Here is a 14,546-nt window from a genome sequence, read left to right on the forward strand (position 1 = left end):
CTCTCCCGTTGCGGAGCACAGGCTCCGGACGCGCAGGCTCAGCGGCCGTGGCTCACGGGCCCAGCTGCTCCACGGCACGTGGGATCTTTCCGGACCAGGGCACGAACCCGTGTCCCCTGCATCGGCAGGCGGACTCTCAACCACTGCGCCACCAGGGAAGCCCTAGGGATTTTTTGATGAGTCTTCAAAGGGCCCACATTAAAGGTTATAGTATATAACATTCTATAAGTATGTTCCACACTTTGTTTTGTAACAGTATGCAAAGGAGAATATTTGATATTCCCTCACAATGTATTTCCTACTCTCTTCTTAATAAATATTACCAGTGGTCTTTCTGTATGTTTGAAAATGTCCACAATAAAAAAAAAAGCAAAAAAAACTTTTCTGTATGTTTTAAATTTTATTTAAAAATAAAGGAACTTGAAAAAACTCTCCTTTGCACATATTAGATTTGGGATGCCTATCAGACATGTAAGTAGAAAATGTCATGTGAGAAAGAGTGTGTGTGAGTCTGAAGCTCCAGATACACCAGGATTCAAGATAGAATTTGGAGGAATCATTATCATATAAATGGCATCAAACTGAAAGTTCTCACCTGGGGAGATGTCCACATTGAGAGGAAGGGACTGAAAGTAAGTGAGCAGAGGGTGGAATAAAACCAGGAGAGTCTGTGACTCAGAAGTCAGAAAGAGAACGTGTTTTAAGATGAAGAAAGTTGTCAAATGTAGGAGTATGATGAGGGCCGGGAATTTTAAGTGAGGACTGTGGACTTGGGCAGTAGATTTGGAAATCATCAGCTGGTAAATGGTTTGGGAAGTCTTCACCGTGGACACCTATGGATAGTAGGTAAAGTGAGAACGAGGCTGAGAGAGGCATGAGAGGTAAGCACAGTGTGTTCATAAAATATTTTGTCTGCATATTTGAATTTATGCAGACCAAATTTTCTGTATGTGGGTATCATTAAGTCTCTAAACACTGGAAATCCGTTTGTTTTTCTGCTCCCAAAGGAGTTTTAAACAAACAAAAATGTTTGTGTTTCTGGAAATCTGAATTGTAAGAGCTGTGTATTAGAAGAACCAGCTGACAGTTACCATGACAGTTTGACAGTATTTAGGTTTATGGTAATACATCTAATCCCTTTCTGAAATCTTAGCATGCCTTTGGAATGAGATATCATTCATGTAAAATTCCATCATAGTAGAGTAACAGGATTTGTGTATCCTGCCACATACCATCAACTGACTAGATACCGATCTTAAAGTCTTTTTATAGAAGCCCTTGCAATAAAGAATCAAATGTAGTTTACATTTTCAACACTTTCATATGTACTGGGAAAAGCAGAGGTATAAACCAAATGCTTTCATTAAGATCAGCTCTTTGGGAAGGGAGTGGACCCCAGCTTTATCTTAAAACATTATACTGGAAGGAAATTTATTTAAATGGGTTCACCATAAAACTAGACAGAGAACCTCATTTTATTCATTGCATTAAGACCCACGCCAACATTGCTTCATCTTTGGCATTTGCTATATCCTGTTTTGTTAAGTTAAAAAACAGTTCTTATTTAATGCAGTGATCTTAAATTTTTTCATTGTACACTTTGTTAGTAAAAAGAAATTTCTGAACATCCCCTCTCTCTATATATATCTATGTTTGTTTCTTTAAAGTGACTACAGCTACCACTGTTCTAATACAATCCAGGTATTATAAAGAATACACAGAATACGGACGTTTGAAAAGGATGTGGAAAAAAAATGAATCATCTTGTAAACTTCCTGACTATATATGCCATGGACAGACCATTTGTCTTTTTCAAGACATGGGACTTGGATCTTTTCTTTCTGATTATGGTTGTCATGTATCTTTTAAGTTCTTGTGTATGATATCTGAGCAGTTTAAAAGAACTGTAATCAGGATCAGGAGAAAACTTTTATATTCGTGGTTAATATTATTTATCCAGGACCTCATATAATGCAAGTTTTTCTACTCAGAGGAACCATGACTAAGCGAACAAAACCTGTAATATTTTTTATCACTGTTTGTCAGTGTAGTCCATAATTTAAAAGTTTGAAATCATAATGGTTAATTTAAAAGTTTTATTATGAACACTAATTTTAATACACTTGTTTTTCTTTCAGATGACATCAAAGTATCAGTAAACGATTTTATCATCAAGGCAGCAGCTGTTACCCTTAAAGTAAGTAGCAAACCCCAAATAATTTTGGCTTCCAAAGTAGTCTCACATCTTGGGATTTTATATAATAAATAGAACTCTTATTTTTAAGTGACAAAAATTTTATAATTTTAATGCTAAAAATATCCTGTTATTTAATCTCACTCAGTTTTGCAGATGGAGAAACTGAGAATCACAAAGGCTTACAACTAATTACAGCAGAATAAAGACCATTTATTCCACGAATACTAATTGATCCCCTAGCATGTGCTAAATACTAGAGATATAGTAGTGAGCAAAAGCCTACATAATTTCTGCTCTCATGGGGCTTATATTCTAGTTGGGAGAGGCAAACAAATATGTATGTCAGATAGTGAAAGTGCTGAGGAGAAAAAGAAAGCAGGTTAAGGGAACAGAAGAACTAGAGGTGTTATTTTCAAAAGTTAGCCAAGGAAGGCTTCTCTGGCAGGATGATAATTGAGACAAGGCCTGCGGAAAGAGAGGGAGAAAACCATGTAGAGATGTGGTAGAAGATGCTCCAGGCAGAGGGAACAGCAAACACAGAGGCTGTGAGGAGTGGATCGTGTCACCCAGAGACATGGTGCTGGGGATGAAGTGTGCCTGGAGTGGAGTTAGTGAGAGTAGGAGGGTAAGAGATGAGGTTAAACATAAAAGAAGAGGGAGAGGGGCTAAGGGGGTCCCGAAGTACACGAGGCCTTGGTGACCTTGGTGACCATGGGAAGGAGGAGGAGTTTTATTACGAATGAGAAGGAAGTCTTTGGAGGGTTTTGAGCGAAGGATTAACATGATCTGACTTAAAACTTTAAAAAGAAAAAGGAGAGCCTGCTGCGGTGGTTGTGTGGAACACAGCTTGTGGAGAGGCAAGGGTGGAAGTGGTTACGTTTCAAAGGCAGAACCACCAGGGTTTGCTGGTGGATTGGATGTGGAATGTGAGAGAAAGAAGGACAAGGGTTTTGGTCCAAGCAGTGGGAGGAATGGAATTTCCCATGTACTAAGACTGGGAGAGGAGCAGGTTTGAGGCAGGGAATCTAGACTTCAGTTTTGGACAAATTAAGTTCAGGCAGCCTCATAGTGTCCCAGTGGGGTGGCAGGAAGGCAGGTGAACGTCAGTCTGCAGTTCAGCGAGGTGTCCGACTGGAGATGTAAATCCAAAGCCCAGGCTTCCTGAATCCCTGCTCAGCACCATTTGCTGTCATGCCTTCTTTCTATAACTATACGCTATTTTCTGCATCACTGCTTACTAAGTGCTGTAGTTAAAGTATTTTTATAAGGAATTTATTTTTAGTTCTTGGAGAGTACAGCTATAGAGAATTTTAAAGACGTGCCTTTTCAGTCGTTTGGTATCTCAGTGTTCGTATGGTTTTTCTCTTTGACCAAATAATATTTTGATTTATATTAACTATCTTCTAATTATGAATCATCCTTGCCTTCTTCAAGTGAGTCTCTAGTGGTCCATTAGCTATTTGTTAAGATTTCATTTTATAATTTTGTATCAGAAACCGTAAGTAATTGAAATTTAAATTGTGTGCTCGCTTTTTCAGGCTTTTCTTTTTTCTAAATCATTTGCTTCATAAAATGAATTTGGTTGTATTTTTCCCTTTCCTTTCTCTGTGCTTGTTTCAGTATTACAAAGATTTGTATTTCTTGAAGTTTTATAGAATTCACCAGTAAAAATATCTGAGCCTAGTTCTATTTTGAGGAAGGGGCCTTGGCAGCTTTCCCATTTTTTTCCCCTATAATTATCAAGCTGTTTGGTTTTCAGCTTTTTCTTGAATCAGTTTTAGAAATTTACATATTCCCAGGAAATCATTCATCTCACCTGGATTTCCAAACTTATTAGCCTAGAGTTATTTGAATTTGTTTCTTATAATTATTTTAATGTCCTCAATGCCTGGGTTTATTCTGAACTCTGTCTCACTTTTATTATTGCATATTTGCTTTATCACTCCTTTTACGTTGTTTCATTATGTGTTCCCTCCTTCATTTCCCTAGGTTTATTTTGGTTAGAAATATCTTGTTAGAAAACTTGAATGTGTAATTCATTATAATTATTTTTTTATTAATGAGAAAGTTTAAGATGAATTTTCCTTTGAATACAACTTAGGCTTTATCCTAGAGGGTTTTGTTACATAACTTTCTAATTAAATGTATCTGCCAGACATTCTTCATTTGTGAGGGTTTGTTTGTTTTGTTTTGTTTTCTTCTTTTACTTCATTGTCCATGAAGAATTTAAAATCTTCTGGGAGATTGAGACTTTATTATTTTGACCTAGTGACATTGTTGAATGAAAGAGTGGAGCCTTGAAAGAAGTGAAAATTGCAATTGAACAGTGGTGAAATGGAAATGAGTGTAGCATAAGAGTGAGAAGCCTGAGTAAAGTGGAAATTCATCTTAGGGGAGTGGTCAAGAGTAAAATTAGATTGGATGGAATCAAATTGTGGATTGCCATGCTTAAATGACATGCTGGGAGGCTTGGATCTTACTCTGAAGAAAGCAATGAATTTTTGAGAAAAGAAATTAGTTTTTTTTTGTTTTTTTTTTTTTTGTGGTATGCGGGCCTCCCCCTGCCGTGGCCTCTCCCGTTGCGGAGCGCAGGCTCCGGACGCGCAGGCTCAGCGGCCACGGCCCACGGGCCCAGCCGCTCCGCGGCACGCGGGATCCTCCCAGACCGGGGCGCGAACCCGGCTCCCCTGCATCGGCAGGCGGACGCGCAACCACTGCGCCACCAGGGAAGCCCAAGAAATTAGTTTTTGATTTCTGTTTTTCAGCATCATTTTCTCCCTTGATGTCTGGCAACATTATCAGTACACACTGTTTCCAGGCATTTAGTCATCTCCTCTGGTTTTTTTTCATCCCCAGTGTAGTTGTATGTATATTAAATATATACGTGCTCATATATAGTATATAGCATATGTTTATGAAGCCTAGGAAATGTCTCTTAAATAGGGAAGTCATTTATTAAGGGCCTGCTAATATTTCCCAGGGCTGCACTAGAAAGTCAGGCTTCCTCATGCCATAGAAGTAATGTGGTTGGAAGTCACTACCCCTCTGCCCTCCCCTCCTCTCCTCAAGGTCATGTCGGTCATCATATGAGACAGGAAGGTTAACAAACGTTAAATACTTCCTAGCAATTAGGTTTAACGAAGGAAGACCTCTTCTTAACCATGATATAAAGAGATCAAAACGTGTGTGTCATCAGAATTTCCTCAAGCTTGCTTCAAAAAAGATGGTTTGTTTAATTATTCTTCCCAAACATAAAAGATATTTAATATAGAGGTCCAAACCACTTTTTTCAAATCGAAGTTTTATTTATTTCCTTCAGTCTAGCTATATTCACTTTCAAAACTACATAATAATGTTAGTTATTTTTCCGTAACAGCCTTGGTCTAAAGCTACTTCCTCAGCAACATTTTTCTCTACTTCTGCTTTCTAGCAAATGCCAAGTGTTAATGTAAGCTGGGATGGAGAGAGCCCAAAGCAACTGCCTTTTATTGACATTTCAGTGGCTGTGGCAACAGATAAAGGGTTAATTACACCAGTCATCAAAGATGCTGCTGCTAAGGGTCTGCCAGAGATTGCTGACTCTGTGAAGGTAGGTTAGCATACTCTGCCGCACTGTGAGATAGGTGTGTGTGCACGTGCGTAATATATATTTTTGCTCTTTCCAAGTGCTTATCAATTACGTATATAGACTTTTAAGCTTTTATCCAGGTACAACCCATTTTAAGAACATTTAACATTTAAAAATTCAGAAATAACATGCGTACAAGTTAGGGCCAGCTGTGTTCAAGTTGGCTGCTTTGTTTCCCAAAGTCTATAATGCAACTCTGGAGATGGTATTTTAGATAAATTTTAAAGTTAAAGCTGAAACTATATCTCTATCAAAGTGGTAATGGACAGACCTTACTTTTCACAGCATTTTATTCTTAAAAGTTTATTCATTTCCTCTCTACAATCAAGACCACTAGAAGTACTTGGTATTCCAGAAGCAAAAACGCTTTCTTTTTCCTGGCGTCCAATATGGAAGAGTCAGCTCTCACCAAAAACATCACATTGACTAGGCAGAACGCACGCAGTAGGCCAGCTGCAACAGTTTTAAGAGGCAGAGGCAAAGTTTAGCTCCTTAGTACTCAGTAAATTTTTTGAATGAATTAGTAAGGCATGTGATATATTTTAGAAATATTTGCTAGTCAGCTTGTATTACGTCTTGTCAACTGGATGGTTCAGGAAACACGAGCCTTGATTTTTAAGTTCACATTCCCAGGAAATACCAGTGAGAATTAGTTACTTTCAAAAGCAGTGATCCTCATCAGAATCTATTCTTATTCCACACTCTTAGGAGTTCGTTGACAGGAATATCCTGCTGATGTTTGGGGTCTATAGAGATTTTCTTAAAGTGTGTTACATGTGCTTGTCATCTGTTGTTGTTTTTTTTAATGACTATGTTTTTTATTTGTTGTAGCCTGGTAACTCATCAGGATGTGTTACGATCATCTGCCTTTAGAGAAATGCCTTTTAAAGTTCATGTGATATGTGCTTGTTCAGATCATGTGAAGTTATTATATTGCTTAAGGCAGGAGAAATGCATTTGTAGATTGTCCTCTCTACTTCTAATATTCCAAGGACTATACAAGTCTAAATTCATCTCTTATTTTTTTCATTCTGGACCTAAATAGTTTTATAAGTAACTATATCCAAATATAAATCTGTAATTGATTCATTTGGCAGTAAGTCACAGTGATATGTTGAGATCGTTTTTTGATTTTTAAAGAATGTTTTGTTTTTCAAAAATTAAATCATCTCTGGTTCAAAATTAAGTAGTTTTCAGTGGGGATTGTAATTGTACCTTTGTTAGCTATACAATACAGACTATTAAGTAAACCCCAGATTTATATCATCTACCCAGTGACAGTAGCTTATCTCTACTCTCCCCCTCATAAAGTAATTCTTCATTAAGTTTTCGTATGTAATGACTCAGTCTCTGTCCCCTTGCTTTTGAAGCATTGAAAAATAAAAATTAAGATGTGTGGTTAATTGCAAGTAGAGGGAAATTCAACTACTTTTCCTCATATAGTTCTCAGAGTGTTATGTGTCTTTCCCTCTGTAAGTTTTTAGACATCGGTTTTGTCAAGGGTGATATGAAATTACTACATTTTTACATTCCTTGTAGCAGGGTGACTAGCTCACAGGAAATGTTTTAGCTATAGGATCAAGAACCAAAAAAAAGTTCATTTTCTAGGGCTTTGTAATTCCATTTCTGAGAATGTATATGAAGGAATTCAAAAGAAACAAAACCAAATTACAACACTAGGAAAATGACTAAATTGTGGCAGATGCAGTATTTAGAATGTTAAACAGACATTTAAAAATCAGTTGCAAAGACTAACAATACAGAAGATGCATATAATATTGAAAAGTAACCATAAAATTCTGGTTTTTTTTTAACAACTGTTTGAAGTTATATATATGTTATGGGTAAAAAAGAAGCAAACACTGAAATGAAAATCGATGTGTTGGTTGTGAGATTGTTGCCATTGAATAATTTATTTAAAAGCTACTAGAGTAACAAGAAGGGCTCTTCCAATACTTTGTCTTACAAGAAAAAATTTTATAGGCAAAATGGAAAATTTCACTGTATATATAAAAAACACTGAAACATTCTGCATAGTGTACAAGGTAATTCCAATATTTGAAGAATTTTTAAAGGGAAATGATTTTTCTAGAGTTCTGATTCACATGTGTATAGCTTCTTGGATTATCTGTGCTCTAACTTACTCATTTTTTTAAGTGTGTTAGAGAAAATTATATATAATTTTAAAATATACATATATACATACGTATGTATATATAGTCTCTTATAAAGTCAAGTCAAGGCATATGAAAGATGAGAGTGCACCCTATAAAAACATTTTTAAGTGACAAAATCAGCCATATAATGTAGTGTTGGTTGTCATGCTCTGTTTGTATCTTTCTCAGGCTCTATCAAAGAAAGCTAGAGATGGAAAATTGTTACCTGAAGAATACCAAGGAGGATCTTTTAGGTAAAATTTAAACTTAATTATTTGTAGCATCAAACAGACATAAGACTTATGAAGTCCTTGTTAACCTGTTTTTATTTATTTTCTGAAACATTTCTTTAAAAATTTAAGCTAAATATCATACTTTATTTAGACAAGAGAATATGTGAAAATGTTCTTCAGACTAGTTAGTCTTTCATATGAATCAAAGCTAGTAGGAAGCCATTATGGTTAGCTAGTTAACCCATTTAGATGTTCATAGAATGACATTCAGGGTCTGACATACAATAGATTTATAAACGTCAACTATTTTTTTTCTACTTGTGATTTATTTTAAGGTCCTTTGGGGTAAAATATTAACACATAGACTCTTGAGTTATTATCAGCTCTATTTTTGTTTAAGTATAACTTACAGTGCACTACACTGAGTGTAGCTGGAATGTTTTATAAAGTGAAGAAAGCTGTGTAACCAACCAAAGCAAGATAATGAACATTATCTGCATCCCACAAGCCTCCCTTTACCTTTCCTAATTCTCACCCCCTTGAGGGTAACCATGTTTCTGAAAATTATCACCAAAGTTCTTGTTTTGCCAACTTTGATCTTTACATAAATACATATTTTTCAGTGTCTGACTTCTTTCACTCAACGTTAATGTCTGTGAGATGAACCATGCATGTTGTTGTGTGAAGCAGTCATTTATTTATTATTGCGTTATAGTATTCTGTAGTATGCTGTATAAATATGCTAGTGTCCATTTCACTGTTGGGCATTTGTGTTGTTTACAGTTTGGTGCTCGTGAACATTTTTGTTAGTGTCTTATGGTGACTATATGTACATATTTTTGTTGTATAGACCTGAAAGTAGAATTGCTGGGTTTATAGCTTTAGTAGATCCTGCCAGATAGTTTTCCAAAATGGTTCTACCATTTTCTTCTTCCATCAACAGTGTATGAAGAATTCCCGTTGCTTCATATTCTTGTTCTCTCTTAATATCGTTAGGTTTTAAATTTTAATGAATCTTGTTGTGTGTAGTGGTACTCTTTGTGGTCAGAGAAATGCAAATTAATGATGTTGAATACTGTTTTCATTAATCTGTCAGCCATTTGGGTATCTGGTAACTCATCAGATAAAATACCTGTTGAAGTCTTGTGTCTGTTTTTAAAAATGTTTTATAGGAGTTCCTTTTTCCCGATACACAGACTTTTATAGGATATATATTATTTGAAATACCTTTCCCACTTTGTACCTTGCCTTTGAAACTTTCTTGATGGTGTTTTTTAATGAACAGAAGTTCTGAATTTTAATAAAATCCTATTTAACAGTATTTTTCTTTATAGTTAGTACTCTTTGTTTTCTGCTAGGAATTATTGTCTATCCCAGAGTCATGAAGTTATTCTTCTGTGTTATCCTCAGAAGCTTTATAACTTCTCACATGTAGGTTGCAATTCATCTGAAATTAGATTTTGTCTTTGATATGGAGGTAAAGGTCACAATTCTCTTTTTTTCCCTTTGTGGATAATTAATGGACTAAGCCTCAATTATTGAAAAGATTACTACTTCTCTGTAGCATTGAAAAGGTAACCAAGTGTGTTTGGTCCTTTTCTGTATTCTCTCTCCTTTTCAATTGACCTGTTTGTCCTTCCCTTGCTTAATACCAGCAAACTATAACTTTTGATATATGATAATGAAAGTCTTCCAGATTTGTTCACCATCAAGATTGTCTTTCCTGGCTTTGTACTTCCAAATAAATTTTAGAATCAACTTGTCATTTTTCATACACACACACACACACACTAATCTTGCTCAGATTTTTATTGGGATTGCATTGAATTGTTTGATCAATTTAAGTTTAAGGAGAATTGACATCCTTATAGCATTGAGTCTTCCAGGGAATGAGCATGGTATAAACCATTGTTTACTTGTTCTTTGATGTCTTTCAGTTGTGTTTTATAATTTTTTGTTTAGAGGTCTTATATATGTTTCATTAGATTTAGTCCTAGATATTTTGTATACTATTGTAAATGGTATTATTTTTTAGTGAAAGCAACTTGTATATACATATAAATTTTTATATTGACTTATGTAGTGACTTAGCTAAATTCATTTATTAATCTTACTAGTTTATCTATAGAGGCTTAGATTTTCTTTGTACACAGTCAGTTCATCTGTGAATAATAAAGTTTTATTTCTTTTTTCTAGTCTTCATACCTTCTATTTCTTTTCCTTGCCATATTCCTCTGCCTAGGACTTCGAGTTCAATGGGGAATAAATGTTTACATTAGATACAATATTTGTGTGTTGATACTTGTTTTTTTGATCCTACTGTAAATGGTATTCTTTGTCTTTGGTCTCTTAGTAACTTGGAATAAGGTTCTGTGGCACAGTTTTTTAATAAAGTAAAAATATATGACTCAGGGAAAGGGTTCTTTGATTAAAGACATGCCATCTTCAGAGCTTTTTGTTTTCCCTTAGTATTTCCAACTTGGGGATGTTTGGCATCGATGAATTTACTGCAGTGATCAACCCTCCCCAGGCCTGCATTTTGGCTGTTGGGAGATTCCGACCTGTGCTGAAGCTCACTCAGGATGAAGAGGGTAATGCCAAACTGCAGCAACACCAGCTCATAACGGTCACAATGTCCAGTGACAGCCGAGTGGTAGATGATGAACTGGCTACCAGGTTTCTGGAAAGTTTTAAAGCAAACCTGGAGAATCCTATCCGACTTGCCTAATCCTCAAAGATGAGAAGTTGGTCTTTGGCTTAGTTAATTGTATCATTGTTACTGAGAAACATACACTATAGGAAAACAATTAGGTATTTAAGTGTGAAGTGAATGAAATGTTTATTTAGGGTGAAAGAGTTTGACCTGAGTTGTCTTCATTTGCAGTTTGGGTTCAGTGTTATATAAATAAATAACAAACTGTAACTAATGGAAGGAAGAGAACATTTGGTTAGTCAGATGCATTTTTAACTTAACCACTGGTGCTGTACAAAAGGGATGTTCAGCTAGATGTAAATTAAATTAGATGTTTGGCTCATTGGAGCATTTTAGAATATTTGAGGATGTATGATAAGTTGTAAAATCAAAAAATTTTAGAACTCTACCTTAATTGTGTTGAAATTAGAAGTGGTCTTCAAAGAGATGCCCATTAATGTAGCAGTGGGACGTCACTTTTATAAGCACTGCTCTAGATATACTTGAACAATTTAATATGTACAGAAGTTTATTCTGGATACTAGTAGATAAATAAGAATCACTCTGTATTAGGGGTTGTGGCAACATTATTGAATTTTTTATGTATATAAAGCCATATGTTTTAGAGTGGTTTCTATCAGTCTTATTTTACACTTCTATGACACTGTGAACTAAAGAAGAAGAATTAAAAAGAATCAAAGGTGAAGAAAGAGACCAAAATATTTTGTTTGCTTGGTAATAAACTGCAGTTAAAATATCTAAACCTTCAGAAATAAACTGCTCACCTTCATACTGAGTTGGAATATATTAAAGTAAGTTATGCTATTTCCTACCTAACATTTTAAGTTAGTGTTGATTCAAACACATGTTGTTACTTAGTGCATTTTAATCAAGTTTATACTGTGCAATAAAATATGAGAAAATATAACAATTTCTATTGTATTTTAAATGTTATGACACAGAAGTTTAGTACCTGGAAGAATATTAAGTAATTTCCCTGGAATAGCTTAAAAGGGATTCTACAGGAGGAGAGAAGGAATTTAAAATCACAGTTAAGCCTTGTGAGGGTGAGGGGAGCTGATCCCAAGCAGTTGAAAATCTGCTTTTAAGTTTACAGTTGGTTCTCATATCCATGGTTCTGCATCTGGGGATTCAATCAACCGGGGATCGGGTAGTACTATACTAGGTATTTATTGAAAAAACTCCACGTGTAAGTGGACTTGCACAGTTCAAACTCGTTGTTCAAGGGTCAGCTGTAATATGACATTAGGAAAAAATGGATGTGAAATGTAAAACTTCAGAAAGAATAGAAGGCCTGTGAAGCAGGTGAGAACTATCCTTTTTTATTCCATTGATAATATGAAAATTTGGCTAATTGTTGTAAAGGTTAGAAGAGCTTATTTCTCTCTTTTAACAACTCTGCTACGACTGACAAGCTAACTGTAACTGGAATTGGATGGTGATTTAATTAACTAGTCCCAGAGTCGTGTTACTCTCTGCTGATGAGAACCACCAGAAGAAAGACTATGTGGTACAAGTTGTGCGCTGTGACATGATGAACTACTTATGCTCTAACAAAAGAGCTTTCTAAAATAGTTAGAGCCCCAGTATATCAATTGCTAAGAAGATGCTTAATCCAATTAGTTTTGACAAGCTATTCTTTAAAAATAGTCTTCAAAACTTTTGTCATATTACTGAAACGTGTAACCAAATGCTGTTTTCAAAATAACTTTCATGAGTTACATAATTTTCAATCCGTTTTAACTGAAATTATTTTTTTTTTCTAATTTTTAAATCTGAGGAATAGAACGTGAGACAGCTGTAAATCACCCTTGGCTTGGAGTTCTGTTTTTCCAGTGGAGTGACACGGTTAAACTGTGTCATCCGTTTCCCTGTAGGTGAAATGGGCGGTGATACCCGCCCCTGCCTGCCTTACAGAGCTGACGTGGACTGCACAGGAGAAATGCTCTGTAAATTCAAGACATTTTAATTCTTCATGGACATCACAGCCAGGCTTTTCATATAATCAGCTGCTTCTCATGGTTTGACTTTTCATGGTTTGACTTCTCAGCTGTTGGTACAAATGCCCGTTCATTCTGACCGAAAAATATTTTCTATAATATTTCTGTACCGCTTAGGTTTATGTTAAGAAAATCGTCATTTCTAAAAATAGTTCTGTGGCAGCGCGAGGTCAGAGAATAACACTGATTTGAGAAAGGGGTATGGTGTCTTGACTGGGATCCTTAAACAGAGGATGAACTGTGTGCTGTATGAGCAGGCTGTCTTCCACGTTATAAATTTATACTTATTTGTAGTACTGATAGGGATCACACTGAGAGCATATGAAAATGAAATTTTATACCTTTTTTTTTCCTTCTTCTTTAAACAAGGAAAATGACCAAAATGTTGGGAAGATTTCCAAGGAAAAGGCAACACACATTCTAGTTAACACTTGGGCATGAAAATATCAATGAATATTAGAATTTATAAGTCTAAGCGTCCCTGCTTCTCCCTGATTGCGACTTCGAGTTAACATCCTCAGGCACGGTTTGTTCACTGACTATTTTGTGGCAGATTAAAATCTTCAGTATACTGCTGGCCAGACTCCTTTGTTTGAAACGTTACTAAGAAATTGATACGTACTGGTATAAGTGTTTTATATACATGTCAAATGGAACTTCTATTTTTAGATTTTTTTTTTTTTTTTTTCCTTTCTGCACTTTAGACTTAATTTCACACTAAATTGTACAGGCCAGATATTTGGGCATTATGCTAAAAGTAAAACTAGTTTCCTAACCTTTTATTGAAAGATAGGTGGTGCTGTGAGTTAATATATTGTAGTTAGAGTGTGGGAGAAAAATAAAACCGACAATTCTCAGTTTTCAAGGAAAATTTGTCCTTACTACTCATTGCATCATGATGGACTTTGTCTCAGGTGAAGTGAGGAAATGAAAGAACCAAGCGTATTGCTGGTAAGAATTAACCATTATTTTAAATGTGACGTTATTAATGGGAAACTTTTGTTGACTTTTGAAAAAGGAAGTAACAGGGCAGAATTACTTTCAGGTTAATCTGGCCACAATATGCAAGGTAGGTCAAAACGGAGAGGACAGCCATCAGCAGGACCAGCTGGAAGCTTTTGCTATAATGAAAGTGTCCATTGGTTAGATTCTGTACCAGGTCAGGGGCTTTAAAGAAGGGAGAAGTTATGTACAGCAAGTGGTATATTTCAGGAAACATTTAAACTTTTTGTAAATGGGAAATGCAACAGTTTTCTAATAAAATCATTTGAAATAGTTTCGTGGATTTTTTAAATTTATTTTCTAGTGTCTGTTGATTGCAAGAGATGGGGACGGGGAGGACTGAAGGAAGGTGTGGTTTGTCTAGACCTGTAATATTGAAGACACCATTGAATTGAAATTGTAGGGTACAAAGATGTATTTTGAAAAACCATTTGCCTCTGTTAGTGGCAGTCTTTTATTTCTTTGACCATACAAAGTTTACTTTCACATTTACTTACTTATATTTTTTGCAACAAATCCAAGCAACCTTATTCTTCCTAGCAAAGTGCCTACTTTTTAAACCTCTAATTTAACCTCTTCTATATATGATATATACAGTTAAGAGAAACTTGGGCTTT

The 14,546-nt window shown here is 35.5% G+C and overlaps 1 protein-coding gene across 1 annotated transcript in view; it reads left to right on the forward strand.

Moving 5' to 3' along the window:
• The window catches only part of PDHX (pyruvate dehydrogenase complex component X), a 76,514-nt gene extending 64,695 nt beyond the window's left edge, over nucleotides 1-11,819 (forward strand). The window contains exons 8-11 of the mRNA XM_007129530.3: nucleotides 2,139-2,197; nucleotides 5,628-5,786; nucleotides 8,171-8,235; nucleotides 10,684-11,819. Coding sequence (XP_007129592.2) covers nucleotides 2,139-2,197; nucleotides 5,628-5,786; nucleotides 8,171-8,235; nucleotides 10,684-10,942 — 542 coding nt within the window. The 3' untranslated portion in view covers nucleotides 10,943-11,819. The remainder of the gene's footprint in view (nucleotides 1-2,138; nucleotides 2,198-5,627; nucleotides 5,787-8,170; nucleotides 8,236-10,683) is intronic.
• The last annotated feature ends 2,727 nt before the right edge of the window (nucleotides 11,820-14,546 follow it).

This window comes from Physeter macrocephalus, chromosome 16 (genome assembly GCF_002837175.3).
Source record: "Physeter macrocephalus isolate SW-GA chromosome 16, ASM283717v5, whole genome shotgun sequence".
Taxonomy (NCBI): domain Eukaryota; kingdom Metazoa; phylum Chordata; class Mammalia; order Artiodactyla; family Physeteridae; genus Physeter; species Physeter macrocephalus.